The sequence below is a fragment of the Electrona antarctica genome, assembly GCF_951216825.1.
Source record: "Electrona antarctica genome assembly, chromosome: 4".
NCBI classification, from domain to species: domain Eukaryota; kingdom Metazoa; phylum Chordata; class Actinopteri; order Myctophiformes; family Myctophidae; genus Electrona; species Electrona antarctica.
Genome location: NC_136809.1, coordinates 16108346 through 16134231, shown reverse-complemented (window position 1 = coordinate 16134231; position 25886 = coordinate 16108346). Strand labels below are relative to the sequence as shown.

The following is a 25886-nucleotide window of genomic DNA, read 5'->3' as shown; positions in this document are numbered from 1 at the left end:
CACACACACACACACACACACACACACACACACACACACACACACACACACACACACACACACACACACACACACACACACACACACACACACACACACACACACACACACACACACACACACACACCTCCTGTTTTTCCAATGGAAAACAAATTTAACACATTGTCTTAATCAAACTTATTGACAATGTTGTGTTGCATGCCAAATACGCTTGACCCCAGCCTCAAATCTCTACCATCCATCCTTGTCAAGAGTAGGCTAGTGTCCTGTAACTTTGTCTTTAAATATACTAAAATTAAAGTAAAACATATTGAAATGAAACATGGACAAAGAGGATTTCTTCTTGTTCTGTTCTCGATTTAGCCAATGGAAAGTTTTACTTGCACGTGGTTCGATTGACTTAGCAGCCCAGGGAATGCCGAACAAATGTATTTTATTATTTTTCAACTTGGCAAGACGCAAACAGGATTTTGCCTTCATTTCAGAGATGTTTAGGGTAGAAGAAATACTCCCACACCTCACACACGTCTTCAAATGCAAAGAAAAAGTAAAGTTTAATGGGAAACACACTTTTATGTCATCAGGTTATCTACGGCGTAGTCTCTCAAGCCAGACAACCTTTTCCACGATCTTCCAATGCTACATAGACTTTGTAGCCTCCTCGTCGCCTTTGAAATATTGTTTCTACCAAGTAGCAAGCTATATATGCTTCGGCGAATTTGATTTACAGTAGTTAGGACAAATGTATGTGACTAAAAAGACAAAACAGATGTGGGGCTTCTTTGCATTTTCTGTGTGGCGGAAGCGTTTGAAAATGGTGGGAACCATTTTATTATTTTGTGCCTGATTAAGGGTTCCGGAACAAAAACTGTGTGTTTTTTGCATTTGAAGACAGCGTGCTGGAGTCTTTCTTCTACCTTGTTCGGCCCTTTGACTTCTCTGATGCACCTGTCATAGGCTACTTGTGCAAAGTCTCGCTCGTTTCAAAGATGTTTAGGGTAAAATTTAAGATGGAAAAAATGTTGGATTAAAACTATATTTCCTTGAGGTGTGCTTAATTTATACCATGTGATCAAAACCGCCACAAAACTCGACACATCATTTGCTAAATAAGCCAAATAAAGTGCTCCTTCTGATTTTCAAGTAAGCTATGGACTGTTGGCGATTGTGTCCTTTAAATGGCAAAAGATGGGACACCCAAGTGTGCACGATTTGTAATGTCAACCTTTTGCTCATGTCTGCTAAAGGCTAAAATAGTCGATCTACAAGCTCACAACGCATTGCAACCGGTTGTGAGCTTGTAGAGGGGTTATTTTACAAATTTTACACAGCATCTTTTGTCCTGGACTTGAAAGGGTTAAGGAAATGACCTAATTACCTCACTAATCAGTGTGGAGGTCTGTCTGACAACCGCCCTGGCTTAGATGACCACATTAGTCCATTCCCAGCACTGAAGTGGTTAACGAAACATGGCATTGAAAGGTAACGGAAGACCTGATGTATAACATCGTCTCATATAACATATCATACATTTTTAAAACTTTTATTTCAAATGCATAATGCTGTCGGGCAGAAACCTTGTAGCCTACTTATATTTAGAACGAGCCGTTTTTTCATGAATAATTTTATGCGTTGACAGTGGCACGCAAAATTAGGGCAAATAGCCCAATCTACAAATCTAAAAGAGGGACGCAAGGTTGAAAGTTGTTAAGTGTGTCTGTGGGTCTTATAACCAATGAAAAGTATTAAGGAGCTTGTGACTAAATAAATAACTCCACTCCTCCATAACACAGGTTCCTTTTTCCATTTCCAATTCAACAATTATGAACACACTGTACAAGGTTTCTACCCAACAGCTACGACATGCTTTCCTCAAACAAAGGACATTGCATTTTCATCACTAGTTCTCATTGGCTGAACATATTTTCCAAACTAGGCTGGAGCATCCGTCAACTACAAATGAGCGAGCGGGGCACAAGCATGTTTCGTTACGATCCTGAATTTAACACCACCGATCCCTTGGAGCAATATTAAAAACTCTTCATTTATCAACAGCTATTTTCTTTTTCTTTTATATATAAATTCATATAAAACAATTTAAAATTAAATTAATGAAATAAAAAAAGACAACCAATTTCTTTGATTTCCAAGGCAATTGCTCTAATGTTTTTTGTTTTTCTCCTAGAAAAGGCTGCCCCGTCTTAAAGACACCCACAACAAATATTAAACACCGTTTCCTTGTTCACTTTAGTATCCTTATTACCGATTGGTCAAAAGACAACTGACAGCATGGTCCACAGCCAATCACAGTGGCCCATAGTGGCTAGTAATACTAGTGCATGCTGCATGAGTCCATTACAAATGCCACTGCTTTTGTTTTGGGTTTTTTTCTTCAGGAAATCCACATTTAAATCACATCATTCTGTACAAACACGGAATCATATACACACCTAGGAATAAATCAATTGAAATTAACAAGGGGATTCTCAGCGATTGTTTTTTTTCCAGCATCACCTTTTTCTTCCCTCTGATGAAAAGGCAATAAGCTCCTCCATGATCAATACGTTCACAAACACAGCTCCCTCCTGCAATCACCAGAGCCTTAAGAGTCTCGTCTCTCGAGGTGCATGATTGGCTGGGAGGGGTGTGTGTGTGTGTATGGGGGTGGAGGGGAAATGTGATGGAAAGCACCGTGGTTGCTTGGTTACCAACTTCCATTTTCTTCTTTTTTTTGCAGTGTAGTTCCTTCATTGTACAGGAAATACTTGAGCGAGGCAGGTCCCCAGAAGGGAAGTGTACCGAAGGAAAGCGTGATGGAGGTCCCCAGAAGGATGAGAGTGAAGGCAAAGTGTGTGAGAGAGGAAGAAAAGAGGGATAATGCCTGGGTTTCATTTAGGCCCCATGCATGCACCACAGAACAACACTTTTTAAAATTGGTTAAATAAGGTTTCTTCTAGGCCCCCCCGTCTAGGCAAAATTAAAATTTTGCTTTTAGAAAGGGCTTTTAGAAAGGGCACGCGTATTTTCACTATGGCTGACACCGGAGGGGATCATGCCCCTTTTGTGGGGTTAAGAGCCACACCCTGAGCCCCACACAGAATAAAACCCTAATCCTTTTAAAAATGCCGTAAGCTACAGCGGGTCTGGACACCCAGGCAACCCTATATACCCCCCAGGGGTCTATACTCCACCCCCCCCCCCCCCCCCCCTCTACACCAAATAAATCTCTTTGCCGGAAAGAGCCAGTCTACAAGCAGATCGGCCAGTTTCACTTATTATTATTACATGCCCAGAAGAGACGCTAGTGTTCATGTGGTTACTGTACTCCGACTATGCAGCCAGAATTGGTCCCGTTCGATGCAAACCCGGTCGCAGATGTGATGGGATTGCAGCGTTATGGCTGAACTGAGACCGGCCTCTCAACGTGGAATGAAATGGTTTCACGGTGCTGTGCAGTTAGCAGCCCAGTCCTGACTTCAACTCGGTTCAGTTCACGTCAGCCGTTACCAGAAATGTTACACTTTGTATCGGGGGTCAGTTCAAAGTAAAAAAGATAAGAAATAAAATAAAAAATAAAATAAAAAAGAGTAGCTCCACTCATTCGTTATTCCCTCTCTTTCTCTGCCTCTGGGACACTGGTCTGCAGTATGACCATACAGCCTCTGGGACACTGGTCTGCAGTCTGAACATACAGCCTCTGGGACACTGGTCTGCAGTATGAACATACAGCCTCTGGGACACTGGTCTGCAGTCTGAACATACAGCCTCTGGGACACTGGTCTGCAGTATGACCATACAGCCTCTGGGACACTGGTCTGCAGTCTGAACATACAGCCTCTGGGACACTGGTCTGCAGTATGACCATACAGCCTCTGGGACACTGGTCTGCAGTCTGAACATACAGCCTCTGGGACACTGGTCTGCAGTATGAACATACAGCCTCTGGGACACTGGTCTGCAGTCTGAACATACAGCCTCTGGGACACTGGTCTGCAGTGTGAACATACAGCCTCTGGGACACTGGTCTGCAGTATGAACATACAGCCTCTGGGACACTGGTCTGCAGTCTGAACATACAGCCTCTGGGACACTGGTCTGCAGTATGAACATACAGCCTCTGGGACACTGGTCTGCAGTATGAACATACAAAAAGACCAAAAGAACGCCCACAACGTCCCCTTCTTTCACTTTAAATGTCTAACAGGAGTATCGTTCAGTCTGATCTGTTCCTGTCACTTCTTCTTTACCTGGAGACCGTCCGTCCGTCCAAGTCAGACTGAAATCTCATACGTGGTGCCCCCGACTCCCGTCACCTTCTTCACTCCGCCTCCTTGCGGCTTGTGGGCGGGGCTCGGCGCGGACCCACCCGCACTGGGATAGGCTGCTCCGGGACGCGTGGACACGCCCATTGGGTGGGAGGGTGAGCAAGGGGCTGAGTAAGAAGCGGAAGAAGGGGAGGAGAGGGCCTGGCCTCCATTGGGCCGACTCCGAGGTTTCATCTGGATGGCCTCATTCCTGACGGGAGGGAGGGAGAGAGAGAGAGTTTAGAGCTACTCCATCAGTATTTCATCAATTCAACCCTCTATTCTTTGTAAAAGTGGACTTGAGTTACAACTGTACAGTACTCTTTTCCATCTATATAAAAATAGCCCACATAAGTTATAGATCTGCCATTTGTTTTGCCAAATGTTCCCCCCAGAATAGCCATGAACTGGTGTGAGAGCTCTACTGGGCCCTGCTTAAATCTGTATAGGCTCTGTGTAGAACTGTAGTCCTGGCTTACTGTACCTAGTTCCGTTTCTCATAGCTTTGGTTTGATTGGATCAGCAGCAGATCTGAACTGGAAGCACATATGAAGGCGTTTCTGTTTAAAATGCTGCTGCTGAGCCAATCAAAGCAAAACTATGGGAAACTGAAATAGGTACGCCACCTTCTGGAAACCTACACAGAGCCTATTCTGAGACTACAGGAGCAGAGAGGAAACATTACAACGCACACAACGACATATCATTCAGGACGTTACCCGGAAACACACAACACAGTGGGGAGGGGGGAGGGGCGTCGACGAGACGGAGGACAAACACCACGAATGAGTGAACGACAAGCAAAAAGAGGAAAAAGGAAGAACTCACAGGCAACCTGGCAGGAGGAGAAGAGGATGAAGAAAAGAAGGGAAGAAGAAGAAGAAGTGCAGGAGGAGCAGCAGTCATTTTAGGTAGTTCAGGTTGTCAGACAGGAGGGTGGAGGCAGAAGGGTGGAGGAGGGGTGGAGGCTTAGTGGCGGCAGAAGAGGAAAAAAAGTAGCCGATCGTTCCCGCGACCGGCGGGGCGCTTATACTCACTTCGGCGCTTGTATTCCTCCGCCCATCCCTCCTCCTCCTCCTGCCCCCGCAGCGTTGGCACTGGCCGAGGCCGAGGCCTTTCGGACCAGCCGGTACTGCATCTCGGCCGCCGCCGCGCTCGAGTACGACAGCGACTTGCCCAGGGGCGGGGCGTGGGGCGCGCGGAGCGGGTGGGTGGTGTTGGTGCCGGAGGAGGAGGAAGGCGGCGGCATCAGCGGGGTGTCCGTGGAGCGCGTGCGGTAAGGGTAGTGGTGCGGGGCGTGCGGCGCAGAGAAGCGCGGGGGGCGGGAGGAGGTGGCGGAGGAGGAGTGGTGGTGGTGGTGGTGGTGGTGGGAGGAGGTGGAGGACGACGACGAGTGGTGGTGGTGATGGTGGTGGCCAGGGGGGGGTGCCGTAGAGGAGGCGGCAGAGTGCGGATCACTGAGCAGCCGCTCCCGCTCGGGGGGTGGCGGGGGCGGCGAGGAGGAGGAGGCTGTGGAGGAGGCCGAGCGATGGAGGTAGGGCGGGTGGTGGTGCGAGGGGGGGTGTTGGGCGGTGCGGTGGTGATGGTGGTGGTGCGGAGACTGCGAGGACGACGAGGACAGGAGGGCGTCGGCCTCGCGCTGCTGGGCCGACAGGAAGGGCGAGCTGTAGCCCGCCGGCGTGCGCGGCCTCCCGGGAGGGGGGGAGAGCTCCATGGCCGCCGACAGGTCCACGTCGCCGCCGCCGCCACCTCCTCCTCCGCCCGCCAGCAGGCTGTCGTAGGACAGGCGGTGGTGCGACGGCGTCTGATTGGCCAGGCTCTTGTAGCTGGCCGAGGTGGCCTCGGAGGCGGGGCCGGCGCCACCCCCCGTCGCCACCGTATGGGCCACTCCCCCCGACAGGACGGCTGGGTCGGAGAAGGAGGGGTAGGACCGCCCGCCCAGCGAGTAGCCGGGGATGCCTACCCCTCCTCCTCCTCCTCCCCCCTCGCGCCTGTCTACCGCTCCTCCTCCTCCTCCTCTCTCGGAGAGAGTGTCGCGGCCGTCCAGGCTGGGCTGCGAGCGGAAGCCTGGTGTCTGGCCCGCCTGGAGGAGAGAGGAGCACGACGACTCCCTGGCACTGCCCAAACTCTCCCCCCGACTCAACTAGAGAGACACAGAGAGAGAGAGAATAGGAAGTAAGGAGTGGAAAGGCAAAGAGAAAGCAGAGGGAGAAATGTAGTTTGAAAAAGTTAAGTGTGTGTTCCTCCATAATGTCAAAACAGCTGGCATCACATAATAGCGTCAACCTGTTAAGACACCGTATTCTTACACATGATCCCCCTCTAGTGGTGAAATACTGATAAAGCATCAATCACCCAAGTCAGACACTATGTTTAACTCCAGTCAGGAAACTCCACTTGACTGGATGTCAGTTTTGTGTTTGTTTTTAAGTAGGAATATAACAAGTTTGCACAACCTCCTCCTCCACCACTGGGAGTGAACTGCTCATCACCAGACAGTGTGTTAACAAGAGGAGAGTGGAGAGATGGAGACTGCTGTTATGCAACATTTAACAAGCATGTAACCCATAATAAGCTGTGGCCAGCTCTCTGTTCACGCTTGAGCGTCAGTGTGACGATGGGTTGCGTTGCGTGGCTGCTACTAAAAACAGAGAACCTGAGGTGTAGTGTACAGTCGGGGCCAGTTTATAAATGGAGAGGGACAATAACGGCACTAGTAAAATCTAAGACAAAATGTTTAACTAGAAGCACTAAAATTGAAAGATCTGGTTGACCTTAAAACAGTTCAAATAATGTACAAAGCAGAAAAAAAGATTACTACCGAACAATATACAAAAGTTATTCCAAACGAGAGAGTCAATACAATTTGAGGAGTCTGTATGTTTATTGTTTAAACAGCAGTAATGAGGACCAATGCAAAATACCACTGTATTTCTGTTAAAGGGGTTACTCTGTGGAACAAATGCAGAGATGACTCGAGGATAGAATAGCTAGTTAGGTATGTCTAGATTTGGAGTATAATTTTGACTGTCTTGTATTCTTAATTTTCATGTAATGACATGTGATTGTGTAAAAATTGGAGCGGAAAGCCAAAATACATATCTGCAGGTTTAAGGCATTTTGAGATACGCAAAAGGTGTAGGACCCGATACGTTTTCACAAAACGTAATCCTACTCATTTCTCGAACATAGAACAGAATTAAATGATGATGTTAAGATAACTTCGGCCTGTCTTTATTTAATTTTTCCATATATTTATTATTATTATTTTGTCTTTTCTCATTTGTTTTTAATTTAATCTTTACATCACAGGCACATTCAAAATGTTGCCACAAGTCTGCTGATACTGTGAAGTCATTATCTAAGCTCTGTGAGTTAGTGTTTTGGAATTGTTCATACAGTGCTAAAACTGTAATAATTGTTCATACAGTGCTAAAACTGTGACATTGCCTCTTTCAAATGTTCACCCATTCCTCCCGTCACTCGGAACCAAATTCTTGTGATAGGATGAACATTTAAAACCACATATATAAACTGCAAGAAAAGAAAGAAAAAAAGCCTTCAAAAGGATTCATTTTCATAATTCTACAGTGACACTTTCTTCAACAGCCGAGGCAGAAACTGTAGGAGTACATCTTACCATGTACCTCAGTGAGGCACATACTGCTTGTTCCAAAATAAAATTGATAACACCAGGGCCACCATTTGATTTGATAAAAATGAGCTCAATAACCACCTCTGGCAGAAACAAACAAACAAACAAACAGACATGACAGTGCAAATCACAAAGGAGTGACTCCTAGCTAAATGCGAACACAAGGAGAAGAGGGGACTGGAGGTTTGTTAACCACTTAGGCCCTGTTGTATAATTCGTCACACAAGGGTGTCGCGTGCTGAACACATGAACAAGCTCACAACGCAGTGCTTGTAGATCTGCTATTTTAAGTTTTGAAAGTTTAAGAAACCCTGTGAAAATGTTTACCTATAATTCCAAAATAGGGACACCAGGATGAAAGTGGTTAAAAAAACCAAAACGAGTAAGTGTGACTGACTGAGAGTGACACAGGGTGGGACAACAGATGCTAGGACCTGGGAAGATAAAGAAATCGTAGGCTACAATGTACAGTATAGTGTATAAAACATTAGCACCAAGAAGATGGTGCCATTTGTAAGTTGCATCTATTTCTATAACGTAACATTAATTCTGTGAACAGAAATGCAATTGAACACAAAGAGGACAGGCTAATATTTTGCACCCCGTCCCCAAAGTGGTTATCTGAATACAATTTGAATGTTTGAATTTGAGGTGTGCTTGATTCATCTTGCCAGATTACAGGGATTTAAATTATTAAATTATTCAAATGAAGAAAAATAATTGTAAGGATGTTATTTGTTATTTCCGCCTTTTATAATACTACTCCCAATGGTTATTTCTGTATCAACTACTATGATGCCTGCAATGTGCAAAGAAAAAAAAAAGTTTTCTGCATGCCATGAATGGTTTATTTAGCAATATTTTAGTGAGACGTCTTTGATTATACAGCACGAGTAGTGTGACAATTTGCTACGGACAAATATGACATTCATTACGAATGATCTCAGCTCTATTGTATCTGAAACGGATATGGTCTTTAGTTGGGACTTGTTCTCATGTAGGCAATAGGCATGATAGAAAGAAAAACTAAATGTTTTCTTCAGGCATGCGCAGGCAACTAGGGATGAGTAAATGATTCACATTTTAAATGTAAACAATTCAAAAATATCACAAATGTATGGGAAAGTTAAAACAAATCAAGAGCTACTCTTGCATTTTCAAAGTATTCAAAATGCATTCCACTAAAGTTTCCTCCCTGGGTCCATACTATACTAATCCTCAGTGTTAATTTAACTCCGAGTGTCCAAATGGACCCTTACAGGTCTGTAACTCTGAGAGTGTACAAATAGAACAGGAGCTTTGGTTCCAATTAACACCCAGAATTCTACTGTGCACAAAAAAGGAAAGGTTGGACAGACAGGACTAGAAGCTTTCAGAACATGCACTTACTGATACTGATCGACAGAAAGCCACTGAGAAACCAAATCAAGACAGACGACAGGAAATCAAAAACAACAGAACAGAAACAGAAGATGTGTTAGCCATCAGCTTGCAAATGAAAAAGATCAACTGAAACGAGCAGAGTCATGGGCATGGGCAAATGTCTCACATGCAGGTACATCATATCTCTATGGCGTGCTCTCTCAAGGTCCTTATATACCGGGACGTGTCACGGATAAACAACCCAAAAATGCATGCATCATAAATATCTCATATCCAACTATTAATTTGGCATGCAGGTCAAGAATATAATTATGCCGCTTTATAGGCTCGTTAAAAATCGTGTTCTGTGTGTAAAAACTTGTTCTGTGTGGATGTTCTTGTTCCACGTCGGCAATGTAAACGTACGTTTTCTCATGCCAATAAAGCTCCTTTGAATTGAATTGAATTGTTCCCATGTCAACACAGCTTTTTAGCTAAATAAAACACACCCCACTGTGTAAGGACCTTCACTCATACAGTTTACACTGCAGATACATCAAAAGTGATTTGAGAACGTTTGCATGTTTCCAATGACAATATATGTGTATATTATCTTATACTCTCGAGGACTGTGTGTGTGTGTGTGTGTGTGTGTGTGTGGCATGTGTGTGGTGTGTGTGTGTGTGTGTGTGTGGTGTGTGTTTGTGTGTGTGGTTGTGTGCACAATAGCTACCTGGTTGGCGTAGGCGTGGGTGAGCGCCGTGTGGTTCTTGCCGGGACTGTAGGTGGGTCTGTACTTGTACATTGTGGGGGTGGGAGGGGCTTTGTTCAGCAGACTGCTCTCTGTAAGACAGCACAGGTGAGGGAGAGACAGAGAAGAGAGACAAGAGACAGACAATATGAAATGCAAAGAACAATCGAAATTGTGTCTAGGTGCGGCCGTGCGTGGTTCATGACTGCAAGTTGACAAATAAAGCCCTATATTTGGAAAAGCTTTTTTTTTTAATAATAAATGAAACAGGGACGCCAGGGTTGAAGTGGTTAAGTTAACATGTAGATCCGGGATCCACATGAGAAAGGCGTGGTGGCTCGAATATGTTCTTGGAGTTTTCACGTGACCAGTCTGTGACAGTCGTGACATGTCTATGACGTATGACATCGTATTTGGTGTGGTTTCAGTCTGATCAGAGCCTCATTGACTCATTATGAAAATTAACATAAATATTTATATTAAATATTCATAAAACAATAGTGTAGGTTCTATTACTACTTGTGCACAAGACATTTGGTGCTGATCAGTCAAGCAGTTTGTGAGATAAGCTCTGGACATATAGACACACCGACTAGGGCTGTGAATCATTGGGTGTCCCACGATTCGATTCCGATTCTTGGGGTCACGATTCGATTCAAAATAGAGCATTTTTTTTCCAGATTCAAAACAAATTTCTATTCAAAATGATTCTCAATTCAATACATAGGATTTCATCACAATCTACTAGTCTTGAACTGAAGTGACTACAGTAACTTGAAAATGACTGAAGACATGATGTTTACTGTGATTAGGGTAAGCTTACATTTCATATCACAGACACCATGTAGTGAAAACCCCTTGTAACTGTAACCAGAAAAAGAAATATATAAAAATTCGATTTTTGGAAATTATGAATCGATTTTGAATCGTTCATAACGGAGTCACGATTTTAATTCTAATCGATTTTTTTTGCCACCCCTAACACCGACCCTCTACTACTACGACCAGTGAATTGAGTTAGAGCTGTGTTACTCAGTGTTACTAACCCTCTGTGTTGCCTCTGGAGAGTCCAGGGTAGCGCAGCTCTGGCTTAGGAGGAGGTGGTGGCTCTGCGTCACATGACTGACTCTCCATCATCTCCAGACTGGACTTGGACTGCAAAGGAAGAATAATATGAGAGAGTGAGAGTCAGAGAGAGAGATCACTTCAACAATGGCATGGAAAAGTGACTAAGCACTAACAATATATAGATTTTATGTCGATAATATATGTTGCAAATATTATCAAAGAATGTGAAAATATCCGATTTACAAGCTTACAACGACACGGTTTAACCCATTTAGACCCGAGGCCTTCTAAAACCTAAGGCAGTTTCATGAAAAACACCCTAAAACCTGAGGTCTTTCTGAAAAACATCACAGAATTGAATCCGGAAAAGCACAGAAAAAGATTGCAAAACTACAAGGAGACGTGCATGCATTCCCGGCTTCAGAGATGTGACACACTGTGCTGTGGCACAGTGGCAGCCAGTCTTTTTTTTTGGTTCAATGTTTCTTTATTAATATTTTCCAAATCACATATCGGTCAATAAAACAATAATAGTATAAAAAAAAAAAAGAGTATGTTACCCCTCACCCCCCAAAGTTCCCGTTCCGAAAGAGCCACAAACCTGGTATCTTGTACCATTAGCAAAAAAAGAACAACAATAATACATACAAATAAAACATTTTAATATCGTCACAATACCGATATATCGAGGTATTTGTCCACATTACCCAGCAGTGCACTACCACTGTCAGGCCTTGTAGTTTCTGGTGAATCAGCGATGTCTTTTGTTGTTGACTCAGCATAAAGAGAACCCCAGCATTTCTAGCTGAAGGCTTACCCTGTGCAGCTCTCCCTGGATGCCGTTGTCCAGGATCTTAGCAGCCAGCTGGGCCTCTGTGAGCTGGGGCCGTAGGAAAGGTGGCTGCACGCACACGCTCTGAGCAGGCTTCTTCCTGCCTAGATATCTGGAGACACACGGTCAGATTAGTAGACAGACAGACCTGACCTTTATTGATCCCAAGGGAAATTCAGTTGTCATAGCACAGGGGTTCTCAACGTTTTTGGCCGGGGACCCCCGGAAATGCTTTGGCAATGTCTCGGGACCCCCGCCCCGCCCGACCCCCAATATAAATTGACTGCTACAATAACCTTAAACCATTTTGGGCGGGAACCCCTTTTGGTGTTTTAAGCATTGTTATAATTTAGCTATTGAAAAATAGCAGATCTACAAGCTCATAGCGCGCCACCGAGTGGCGCGCTACGAGCTTGTAGGTCTGCTATTTTTGAAAAATCGTGAAAATAAAATTTATTTTATTTTTTCGTTTGAAAATAATTTGGGGACCCCCTAAAATAATTTGGCGACCCCCCGAGGGGTCGCGACCCACGGGTTGAGAACCCCTGTCATAGCAGAACCGCAGCAACGACGAAACAAAGTACACAAAACAAACAAATACAAGTAAGAGTGAAGAACAAGGACAGAATATGTAGTAAAAACATTGCATAACAATAATATGTTGTTAATTGCCCCCAAAAGGGGACACTGCATCATAGGGGACAACATGAAGGGGACTGGTTTATTGGATAAAAGTATAAATAATAATAATATGATGTCTAGATGGAGAGAGTGATATGAGTGTAAAACAGACTAGTATACCTGGGTGCTTGCGAGCTGCACAGGACATGGGAGACATTATTCCAACAACCGTTGGTGAAGGGATTGACACCTCCTCTGAACTTCCCTGTCACCTGAGCACAGAGAGAGAGAGAGAGAGAGAGAGAGAGAGAGAGAGAGAGAGAGAGAGACAATCTTATTTCTTGAGGGGCTCATGCAGACACCAAAATTACATTAACATAAACTCAATTTGTAACAGCATTTTTCATAGACCTGTGCTGGGAGAATTGTGCAGCAGTGTTAGCGAACATACTGTACAAGCTGTAGAGAGCAGACAGGCCCAAAAAGTACTCACGTGTAAAAGTGACCAAAATAATAACGATTATTCAAAATATTCTATTTTGTAATTATTTATATTATTAATATTTATTTTTTATCCTGTTAACAATTAATCGAAATGTGTATCCCATCCCTATACTCACCAAAGAACAGGGGTTGCAAGAGGTTTGGACAGGAAAGCATTAGCAATGATGACCCTGATAGAAGCTGTAATTCAGTCTCACTCCTTTTACGCCTGTGGCCTACAGGTTGTTCCTGGTGCAATGGTATCACAAAGTACCTTAGAAGTAGGCTCGGCTTCTCAGAAATACATCAATAAGGATTATTCTGAATCTCCCCATGAGATCTCAAGTTTGCATTGGGCGGTTGATAGTTGAGGATCAAGTCTCTGAGATTGAGTTGTACATACAGTAACACTGTTCATGGCATGCTACCGTCTCTAAATAATACCCAATGAAATACTATAACCAGATGAGGGATGTTCACTTCACAGCTATTCCACTAAAAGGGGCCGGGCCACTCCCCGGAAGAGTAACCGTCCTAGACAAGGAAACCTTTTTGTACGCAGAAGCAAATCAATGCTGTGGAGAAGGTTGCCAGAAACTCCTGAGACGATCTGTTGCTTGGGATGTTTGGTCAATAGAAGGATGTTGTATTGTTTTAGTGCAGGAGTGATGTATTTATTGATGATGTACAGAACCACAATTTAATACACTCAGTAGCTGTGTACGTAGGCAGAGGTGATTATTAGATCTTCTGTCCTGCCCCTTTCCTAACGGACCACATTGGAAATGCATTAGCCCTTGGGCTTTATTATGTTATCCTGACATTTTTGTTTTGGTTTGAATGATGGCACTGCTTTGGCTTTCAGAGAAGAGTTGTATATTTATACGATTAAATTGTCTAATAGAATCAATCCGTAAATCAATCAGCCGCACATGGACCCAAAAAACATATTAGAATTCGAATTACAACATAATAACTCAGAGTTATCTAGTCTGAATTAAGTTTGAGGTCTTTTCAAGCGCACAGTAATGAAAAAGATCATGTGCCATTTTTACAGCCCTCAATCCAAGCACTTTCTCTCACTGTTGTACCTCTGCTACAGTGGGGAGAGGTGTACACAATACGTAAAAATCCTTACGCACTTGTTCAAGCCAGATGCACTGCAGTAGATTCAAACCTCTAGAACCTGTGCTGGTGGGCAGGTATACCCCTGTGCCACCCACCGAGTGCCATTCCTTTCAAAATTAAATTGCAATTGTTTGCTGCATGCTTTGTTGCAACATGACAGCACTTCAACGCTCAAATTCGTACGTTGTGGCAGCAGAAGTGGCATCCACAGCTATGCCTCCCTCACAGGTTGACAAACACAGACTCAGTATGTTTTTTTATTATTGTATCTTACCTGTTCATTGGTGGTTCTGCCTCTGGCCACCAGTACAATATGGAAGCCAGTAAGACCAGCCACAGGGATGAAGAACAGACCTGCTACACACATCACCGCCAGGCTGAGAGGATCGCTGTTAAAGAACATTACTAGAATATTGATCTACAAGTAACGCAATGACGAAACGTAGAAGAATTGTAGACTTGTTGCAGTATGAATAAGCACAATACATAGAACTTGCTCATTTCATTTAGTTATACATTCAACACATTTTGGCTACTGTTTCTAGTGCTATTTTCCTATTGCATACGAGTTGAGATGTTTTTTTACTATCCCTGAGCTTATATTGACCTATTTCGCTTAAAATATATCATCGTTGGGTATTATTTTAGTAGCTTACCTTGCACCCATATAGCGGAAAGGCAAGTTCTGCTACTGATCCTGACCCAAAACATTTTGTCATGTCATGGAAACATTATTTGTGAGTGATATTCCTTGGCTCTTATGAAGTGCCAATCATTTTCATCCACTTGTTGCTGAATACAGGGGACGGAGGCTTCCGCGTGATTAACCACTTTTCAAGTGGCATCCGTTTTTTGGACGTCATGTCATAAGTTTGATCACACATTTGAAGAAGGATACGTGACGATAGCGTGGAGGCGGTCGATGTTCTGCCGGTGGTAGAGGATGAAGAGCAGGCCGAAGCCGAACACGGCCATGATGTGCGCCGTCAGCGACAGCAGGAAGAGGAAGAAGTAGCGGTAATTCCTCCTGCCGATGCAATTGTTCACCCACGGACAGTGGTGGTCAAAGTCCTAGGACACAGCAGATAGGAGTGTGTAAGATCACGTCACGTCACGTTGTGTGTGAATGTAAGTGAGTGTGAGTGTGTGCGGCCGTACCTCCACACAGTTGTCACAGACAGAGCAGTGGGAGCAGCGTGGCGGCCGGTAGAAGCGGCAGGTGGAGCACCACTTCATCCTGACCTGGATCCCTCTGATCTCCACCGTCTTGTAGAGCGGAGCGCGGAAGTCATCCTCCTTGTCCTCGTCTTCCTCCGCTAAGCACATCATTCAAAACACACACACACACACACACACACACACACACACACACACACACACACACACACACACACACACACACACACACACACACACACACACACACACACACACACACACACACACACACACACACACACACACACACACACACACACACACACACACACACACACACACACACACACACACACACACACACACACTTTCCCTAAGTGAAAACTGACGACAAAGGTCTTTGCTTTTAACTGTGGCTCAAACAGTTAGGTTGTCTGACCACCTAGTTCCAACATCGCTGATCCTGACCTGAATACAATGGGATTACTTTCAAGTAAAATTACATTTTATTTTTGGATACCTTTAAAAGGCCTTTGAAACAGAATATTTGAGGTGGAACTTAACAAACATGATTTCAATAAACCAAAGTTCCCATAACCTGGAAAGAAAAAGCCCTCGGCAGTGATATTAGTCTGAGCATGCCAGGCTAAAGTTCCCCAGCCTTGGAGGATGGTTGCAAGCACTGCTTTAATAATGTATACAGGTCCATCCCATGTAATTAGAATATTTTGTAAAAGTTAATTTTCTGAAATCTGAAAAGTATATTAATGTATGCAGTTAATACTTGGTCTGGGCTACTTTTGAACAAATCATGTCATCAATGGGGCGTGGCATGGAGGTGATCAGCCAGTGACACTGTTGAGGTGTTATGGAAGCCCAGGTTTGCTTTGATAACAGCCGTAAATTAATTTGTATTGTTCAGTCTTATGTCTCACACCTTCCTCTTGACAATACAACCTAGATTCTGTGTGGGGTTCAGGTCAGGCCAGTTGGCAGTTAAGCACAGTAATACCATGGTCAGTACACCAGTTACTAGTAGTTTTGGCTCTGTGGGCAGGTGCCAAATCGAGCTGGAAAGGAAAATTAGCATCTCCATGAAGCTTGTCAACATACTGAAGAACAATGTACTCTAAAAAGATGGCTGTGTTGAAACCAGTGTTAAGTTGGATCAGTGGATCAACACCATAGCAGATAACATGGCCTAAATCATCACTGTGTTTTGTCATGTCCAGAGTCTCAACACACGCTGCTGGAAAAGGAAGATCAGCATCAACATAAAGTGTGTCAATGTACGGAGGCACACAGTGCTGTAAAATATCAATAGATGGTTGTGTTGAGACTCTACCCCTGAGCCACCGCCGCCTCGGGAAGGTGAACTGAATGATTTTTAAAGCAGTGGGCCTAGGCTTGTTAATGGCCGTTCTCGCCACTCTTCTAGCCCATTATACTGAATTTAGATTTCCCCAGACGTACATAGAGAGACTATGCAGGATATGACTATCTACATGACATTGAGACTATCAAAACCTGCCCTCAAAACCCACCTCTTTAATATTGCTTTTCCTAGCCAACTCCTTTCACCGTTTGTGATTTTATTCCTTAGCTTTTAGCGTGGTTTTTTCCCCCTAATAAAATTGTTTTTATTTTTGTTGCTTCCACTTGCCACCAATTGTAAAGTCTCTTTGGGTACTCAGAAAAGCGCTATGTAAGTTTGAGATATTATTATAATAATAATTATTATTATCATCATCAATATTTTGACATTCTTTGACATATGCTGTACTGGTGCAATAGGTGCCTGTCAACCCAAGACAAATACTCAATGAAAACATCCATTTTTATTTAATAGGCTTGGGCTCTTTTATATATAAATAAGCATTTAGCCACAAAATAATTACTTTGAAGTGACCCAGATGCATACATTAATGTTGGATTATGTGCCAATGTGGATTTGGGCTAAACTATGACTGAGCTAATCCTGTTTTACATGATTCAGTCAATCAAATCTGCAAAATGTCAGTTAAAGTAATGCCATCAATGGCCCTGCCCCTGACTATGTTTAATCCAAATATTAATGGACCAATGGAATCCATGCATAGTGTCTCTCAACACTGTTTGAAATGACAAAAATATTAGTAGGTAGAGACAGACACGGGCACACACACACACACACACACACACACACACACACACACACACACACACACACACACACCTCTGGGGAAGATACCCGGGTCCATGAATGTGGCCATAGAGAAGTTGGCCAAAACGAACAGGAAGATAACTCCATTGTAGATCGGCACGGCCACTGAGAAACGTTCTGAAAGCCACGGGCACCTGAGGGAGACAGGGAGGGTGAATGAGAGGGCAGGTGGGTTGAGAGACTGAACAATGCTTGACAATCAGGAGCATTTCTAGAGCTCAATGGGCTGACTGTTCCTGAAATGCACCTCAGCTCTTTGGACGGACGGACGGACGGACGGACGGACGGACGGACGGACGGACGGACGGACGGACGGACGGACGGACGGACGGACGGACGGACGGACGGACGGACGGACGGACGGACGGACGGACGGACGGACGGACGGACAGACGGACAGACAGACAGACAGACAGACAGACAGACAGACAGACAGACAGACAGACAGACAGACAGACAGACAGACAGACAGACAGACAGACAGACAGACAGACAGACAGACAGACAGACAGACAGACAGACAGACAGACAGGCGGGGACTAAAAGGGGAGTCGGGAGACGAGATGAGATCGTCTGTGTCCCTTTTATGTCTGCCCTCTGTTGTCCTGGCAACCCCCCCTGACATCCTGTATAGGTGAGTTCCCACAGGAGGAAAATATATTTTCCTATGCAGTGCGATTACATACAACACAAAGACGTGAATGAGGGGAGCCGGGTGACTCGAATGCGTGAAATTCACCTTTTCTTTGCTCAAGTTGAAATATCCCAACTCGGGTGAAGTTTTTGTAAAAGCCTCCTTCAGGCTTTTTGCAAAAGCCTGAAGGCGGCTTTTGTGATGATGAAGGCTGCAAATGATATCACTCTTTTCTGGGGAAGCTTTTGAAAGAGTCAATAGTTGGAACATTTAAAAGAAATACTACATTCAAGCCGTTTATGTTGGGATATGAGCCAACATTTCAATAACGGTGTATCCCTAGTTTTGAAATAAAGAGGCATTGCTTTTTTCAAATTCAGCCTTTTTTCTGAATGGCCAAAATAATAATATTTTTTTAATATAGAATTAAATCATATCGACATCGGTTATATCGGTTATCGGCCATAATAGCAATTAATTATATCGGATATCGATATCGGCCAAATTGGTACATCCCTAATCAGAATAAATCAGGATTTAACATGCATTGGCCTTGGCAGCTCATGTGCACACAAAAATAATCTGCCTTTGGAAATCCCACACATTTACATAAAGAAACGCCTCCAAATAATAAGTGAAGTGACGGTATAAATATGCCCTTTACACTTCATTGACTGGTGTCCCCCAGAGCGCTCGCTTTTCCCCCTCTACAACAAATCTCTTCAGATTCCTCCACTCCTAAACGTATTTTTCAGACAATAATATATATGTTCCAGTACTCTTACATCTGTACCCATTGCAGAAATAACTGATCTGCATTAATTTATGCAAAATAATGACCTACACTGCAGTATATGTTTCAGTAGTAGGGTTCAGATCAACGAGGTTCTCCTGATCGAAATGTTGTAGTCAACAAGAAACCCAAAGGATTGTACTGTAGCAGTGGCTTAACAAACAAGGATAAAATAATATTGCATGGTGCATATTTTATCAAAGGATACCGCAAGCCGGTGGGGTTTGTGAGAATTGTCAATTAAGCACAGCACTAAATACAATAAAGCACAAAATCATCATGAGTACCATACTTTGACTGTACACATGGTTTACGGATATTTCTGTTCATATGCAACGTTGATAAATAGGGGCCCAGGTGTCAATGCAGTACATGTGTGAGATGTGCACGTGCTGCATGCACATGTAAGACGATATGAGTGGTGTTTTCCAGCTCATTACACCTGCACACGCCGCCACTTAGCTACAGTACAGTACAGTATCCTTCTACTACACAGCTCCTCATTCCACTTAGCTACAGTACAGTACAGTATCCTTCTACTACACAGCTCCTCATTCCACTTAGCTACAGTACAGTACAGTATCCTTCTACTACACAGCTCCTCATTCCACTTAGCTACAGTACAGTACAGTAACCTTCTACTACACAGCTCCTCATTCCACTTAGCTACAGTACAGTATCCTTCTACTACACAGCTCCTCATTCCACTTAGCTACAGTACAGTACAGTAACCTTCTACTACACAGCTCCTCATTCCACTTAGCTACAGTACAGTACAGTATCCTTCTACTACACAGCTCCTCATTCCACTTAGCTACAGTACAGTACAGTATCCTTCTACTACACAGCTCCTCATTCCACTTAGCTACAGTACAGTACAGTAACCTTCTACTACACAGCTCCTCATTCCACTTAGCTACAGTACAGTACAGTATCCTTCTACTACACAGCTCCTCATTCCACTTAGCTACAGTACAGTACAGTATCCTTCTACTACACAGCTCCTCATTCCACTTAGCTACAGTACAGTACAGTAACCTTCTACTACACAGCTCCTCATTCCACTTAGCTACAGTACAGTACAGTATCCTTCTACTACACAGCTCCTCATTCCACTTAGCTACAGTACAGTACAGTATCCTTCTACTACACAGCTCCTCATTCCACTTAGCTACAGTACAGTACAGTATCCTTCTACTACACAGCTCCTCATTCCACTTAGCTACAGTACAGTACAGTATCCTTCTACTACACAGCTCCTCATTCCAAATAGGAAACTCCCGTCTCTGAGCTTGTAAGTCCAAAGCTGTTCCATTTTTATTATTTAAAATAGGTGAAAATAGCTGATCTACAAGCTCACAAGGCAACGCACACAAGGCAACACACACACACACACACACACACACACACACACACACACACACACACACACACACAGCAGGGCATAGGATGGGCTAGCACCCCTCAAAAGATAAAATGGGTCAGTGTAAATATTTGGGTCACAGACCAATTTTATGACTATATAACTACATATATTTTTCATTGGGGTAGGAGGGTCCTACAATATATATATATATATATATATAGTCCCATTATATATATATATATATATATATATATATATATAATTATTATTTTGTTTCTTTACTTTGAATATTAATTTAAACTCAATCACATATTTTTGATTTTATTTTAGACATTAGACAGTTATCTTTTACATCTCAACGGAAAGTCTTAGTTATAACCAAGTGGCATTTAGGGGCTAAGTTTCTTGCTCAGGGTCATCTTGACACATAGCGGGGGTCGGGAATCGAACCCTGGTTGTCCCAAGCGGCCTCTCTACCCATTCAGCTATGGCTGCTCATGTGTTGCCAGTATGTGAAGATCTTCATCATCCAGTGAGAAAGAACACTCACGTTATTTGTTCCAGTTGTTGCTGTTGGTAGTCATGGCTGCCAGTTCCCACCTGATGTGTGTGAGGTCCGACTGCTCCAGATCGTACTGAATAACTGCTAGTTTACATAATGTCTTGAGGCTGGGACTGAAGTCTAAGACATACAGGTATTTGTTTCCTCCTCCAAAGAGGATGATACGATCCCCCATCATGCAACAGCACAAACTAAACATACTAAACATTCTAAACGGAGACGGTCCTTTCCCCTTGGGCTCAACCTTCGTCCAGGAGAAGGTCTCTGGACTGAGTTTCCACACATCATCGAAATGGTAATTTGGTGGTTTCCAGCCACCAAATATGTACAGCTCTCCATTGTAGGTAAAGGCTGAATGGCCCATGCGTTCTTCTGGAAGAAGCTGTGCAGAAGGCGTGTTCACCCAGTGGTTGGTCTCTGTGTCAAACACTCTGATGGTGTTGTAGTGCTGACCCCCCCAGCCTCCAAATACAAACATCTTTGTCCCAATGGTGGTGACAGAGTGAAGCCTTGAAGCAGGAGGTGGAGTTCCTCTGGTGTTAATTAACGACCAGACCATTGTGGTGGTGTCCAACTTGTAGATGTCATTAGTCCATCCAGTAGTCTGGTTCCTTCCTCCATGAATATACATGACCTTCCCCAAGACACAAGCTGAGTGTTTCCTCCTCCCCTCTGGAACAGTCCCAGAAACCTGTGGTTTGAACCATCTATGGGTGTCGACATCAAATGCATGAAGCACGTTGCAGCAACCTGGGTTAGTCATAATAGTGAACCCTCCCCAGAGGTAGACAATATTTTCAATCAGCACAGCTGTGTGGCCCACGCGCTTGGAGGGAACCTCAAGGTGAGGTTCCCTCCATGACCCAGGGGTCATCGGAGGCCCCTGGAAGAAATTCCTCCAGCACAAAGACACTGTGTTGAAGATGTAAACTTGAACATGGTCACTTCTGTTCACATTACTGCTCCACTCTCCAATCGTGTACACCTTGTGTCCGACTGTCACTGCTGCATAATATCCTCCTGGTCCGTTCAGTTTCACAGTCCACCTCATCATTTTACACATAAAGACAAGAATAGAAAATCTTCTCAAGCGTTGTTCTGTAACATAATGTAGTCACGTTGCTCACACTACCACTTCTATATTGGTACAGACCTACGAGTAACGATGTCATCTTGATGACATCAGACTTCAGACCAAATTTGGAGTTCCACCCTTCCTGGTGGAGATATGCGCTCCACTGAACACACATTTCACCTTCATTAGTGTGGTTGACAGAAACAACCAGACTATAGTAATTATTCATTAGTGTGGTTGACAGAAACAACCAGACTATAGTAATTATTCATTAGTGTGGTTGACAGAGACAACCAGACTATAGTAATTATTCATTAGTGTGGTTGACAGAGACAACCAGACTATAGTAATTATTCATTAGTGTGGTTGCCAGAAACAACCAGACTATAGTAATTATTCATTAGTGTGGTTGACAGAGACAACCAGATTATAGTAATTATTCATTAGTGTGGTTGACAGAGACAACCAGACTATAGTAATTATTCATTAGTGTGGTTGACAGAGACAACCAGACTATAGTAATTATTCATTAGTGTGGTTGCCAGAAACAACCAGACTATAGTAATTATTCATTAGTGTGGTTGACAGAGACAACCAGACTATAGTAATTATTCATTAGTGTGGTTGCCAGAAACAACCAGACTATAGTAATTATTCATTAGTGTGGTTGCCAGAAACAACCAGACTATAGTAATTATTCATTAGTGTGGTTGACAGAGACAACCAGATTATAGTAATTATTCATTAGTGTGGTTGACAGAGACAACCAGACTATAGTAATTATTCATTAGTGTGGTTGATAGAAACAACCACATTATAGTAAGTATTCATTAGTGTGGTTGACATATACAACCACACTATTGTATTTGCCCGCCTTTCATCCTCGATACTTGCGTCAGTGCAACCACACTTGCAATTTCCCAGAATTGCGCCTATGTATGTATGCATTAATTCATTCATTCATCCATTCATTCATTCATTCATTCATTCACGTGCTGTACAATATTGGTTCACCAATATTGCGGCCAAAATAAAAGAGGTGGTTACTGGTTAATCATCTTTTATTAAAATAAAAGATTGAAAAAGAAACAAGACAAAAAAAGAAATGAACCTTCAGATGTCCTTTTACTGCACCCCTCCCAAAAGCAGACTGTTCCAGTGTGCCTGCAGCCCTGCATGGCTGTGTGTCACAGGACTACGTCAGCTGGCAAGGTTGTGAATTGTAATGAGCCATTAACACTTCATGTTATCCCCAGCATGACAGGTGTGTGAGAGAGAAGGACTAGAAAGAGAGAGGCCAACAAAGTCGCTAGAGACTGGAGAATAAGGTCAGTTAGAGCAGTGGTTCTCAACCCGTTGGACTGAGGCCCAATGGTGGGCCATGAGGATACTGCAAGTGGGCCCTCAAATCATTGGTAAAACAAAGATATTAAGGGATAATATAATATTAATGTAAAAACGAAAAGCAATCATGGTAGAAAATGTAGTTTTCATTGTGATAAAAACCTTAAAGGACAACTTTAGTTTTGTTGTTGTTTTAGGTTGTTATTAGAGAAAGTAAAAGATGAGTGTTTTTTATTTGCTGGTTTCTTTCGTTTCAGCGATTTAAGCAATCTTTGACAGGGGGCGGGGGCATTTGAAGAATCACACATGGCCCTAAATATGTATTTTTTACAAATAAATATGGTGATTTAATATAGTCCTACTAGACCCCAAGAAATTATATCTGGCCACAAAAGATCAGATCTATTGAATGTGACATATTGAGCCTACGACACACAGTACGGCATCCCCCTAGTACCTCTACCTTCACATTCAGTAGATCCTGTGATCTTTTGTGGCCAGATGTAATTTCATGGGGTCTAGTAGGACTATAGGAAATATTAATAAAGAAACCGCTGTAAAATGTTGTAAAAAAGGACATATTTAGCCCCATGTTCGAACGCCCCAACCCCCCCTGTCAAAAATAGCTAAAATCGCTAAAACGAAAGAAAGCAGCAAATGAAAAAAGAATAACTCACCTTTTACTTTGTCTAATAACCTAAAACTTGAACCTTGGTTGAAAAAAACTAAAGTTGTCCTTTATAGATTCAGGTTGCCGTGAGTTTTGTATGTCTCTATACAGCCTGGGCGAGGCTTAAAGGCGTAGTGAAACGGAAATGGTGGACATTTTATTTTGAAGTCTCAAGTTGAAACACTGCTATGAAGTTTCTGAACCAATCAGAGCGTCGCATCCCTTCAGGGGATGGGACGGTAGCTAGGGTTTGTAGCTATGCTACGCAGGACAGCGTGTGGATGTTTGTTTACAAATCAGATAGTCAGCCAGCTTTACCAGTTTACTCTTATGTGGCTTATTTCTACCCTATAATGTTTTCAGATACATTTTTTAGCGTGATGATTAAGTTAAAACCGAGTAATACACTCTCTGGATGTTATCTTGAATGGGAATAAAAACGGAAGATGTCTGAAATCAGTAGCAGCTGTGCAGCCTGTGCTGGACGGATGCGGAGATATGGGGAATTAAACGGGTGAGCTTCATTTTTATTGGCTTTTATCGATGTTGGCCTCGACACGTCATCACGCAGCACGTTTTCGTTTTCAGGAAGTAATAAAAAATATATTTTTATGGACGTTTGATATAAAAACACACAAAAATGAGAATTTTCCCATTTTTTTGGCATCCATTGTTAGGTATGACCATATGATGACCACGGATATGGTCTAAAAGTGTGAAAAACGTATTTTTCATTTCACTACACCTTTAAGTTCAGGTGGGTGGTGCTAAGGTGAAAACCAGGTATACTGGTGGGTGTGGCCACACAATAACATAATTTTAACACTTTCTGTACACTTTTTCGAAAAAAATTCCTAGTCCTGGTATAATCATAGTACCTGATGATCATGTTGTTGGCTTCTTTTGGGGGGGGGGGGGGGGATCACAGCACTCCATCTTTAGTGTATACAGAACACAATTGATTGATTGATCATTCAAATAAAAATGCTCTGAAAAATTCACACAGCCCACCCATCTGACCACTTATGGGTGGGTGGGCCGCAAACGCTTCCACAATTTCCAAGTGGGCCCTGATCCAGAAAAGGTTGAGAATGACTGAGTTAGAGGGAGATTGGCTGAGGAGGACAATTTGAGTCTGTGTCTGTTACAATGAGTAACAGACACAAGGAGGGAGGGGGAGAGAGAGAGAATGAGTGACAGATGTTGACCCATTTTCTTGTGTTCTCTAATCTGAGGCACAGGCCTGACAGGCTCACCATGCTGACCACACACACACACACACACACACACACACACACACACACACACACACACACACACACACACACACACACACACACACACAGGCCTGACAGGCTCACCATGCTGACCACACACACACACACACACACACACACACACACACACACACACACACACACACACACACACACACACACACACACACACACACACACACACACACACACACACACACACACACACACACACACACACACACACACACACCTGACAGGCTCACCATGCTGACCACACACACACACACACACACACACACACACACACACACACACACACACACACACACACACACACACACACACACACACACACACACACACACACACACACACACACACACACACACACAGGCCTGACAGGCTCACCATGCTGACCACACACACACACACCTGACAGGCTCACCATGCTGACCACACACACACACACACACACACACACACACACACACACACACACACACACACACACACACACACACACACACACACACACACACACACACACACACACACACACACACACACACACACACACACACACACACAGACCTACCATGCTGACCACACACACACACA

General features: G+C 43.5%; 1 protein-coding gene across 2 annotated transcripts in view; it reads right to left on the bottom strand.

Annotated features, from left to right (window-relative positions):
• The window catches only part of zdhhc5a (zDHHC palmitoyltransferase 5a), a 43197-nt gene continuing 17311 nt past the window's right edge, over window positions 1-25886 (bottom strand). Inside the window, exons 3-12 of one of the 2 annotated variants that reach the window (XM_079499769.1) lie at window positions 17578-17699; window positions 15363-15511; window positions 15103-15275; window positions 14479-14581; window positions 12774-12865; window positions 11958-12084; window positions 11119-11227; window positions 10055-10164; window positions 5342-6447; window positions 1-4515 (exon numbers count right to left, since the gene is read on the bottom strand). In XM_079499769.1, the coding sequence (XP_079355895.1) occupies window positions 4272-4515; window positions 5342-6447; window positions 10055-10164; window positions 11119-11227; window positions 11958-12084; window positions 12774-12865; window positions 14479-14581; window positions 15103-15275; window positions 15363-15511; window positions 17578-17699 (2335 nt within the window). In that variant the 3' untranslated portion in view covers window positions 1-4271. Of the gene's footprint in view, window positions 4516-5341; window positions 6448-10054; window positions 10165-11118; window positions 11228-11957; window positions 12085-12773; window positions 12866-14478; window positions 14582-15102; window positions 15276-15362; window positions 15521-17577; window positions 17700-25886 lie in introns of both variants that reach the window. The other variant, XM_079499768.1, reaches the window with a different exon arrangement.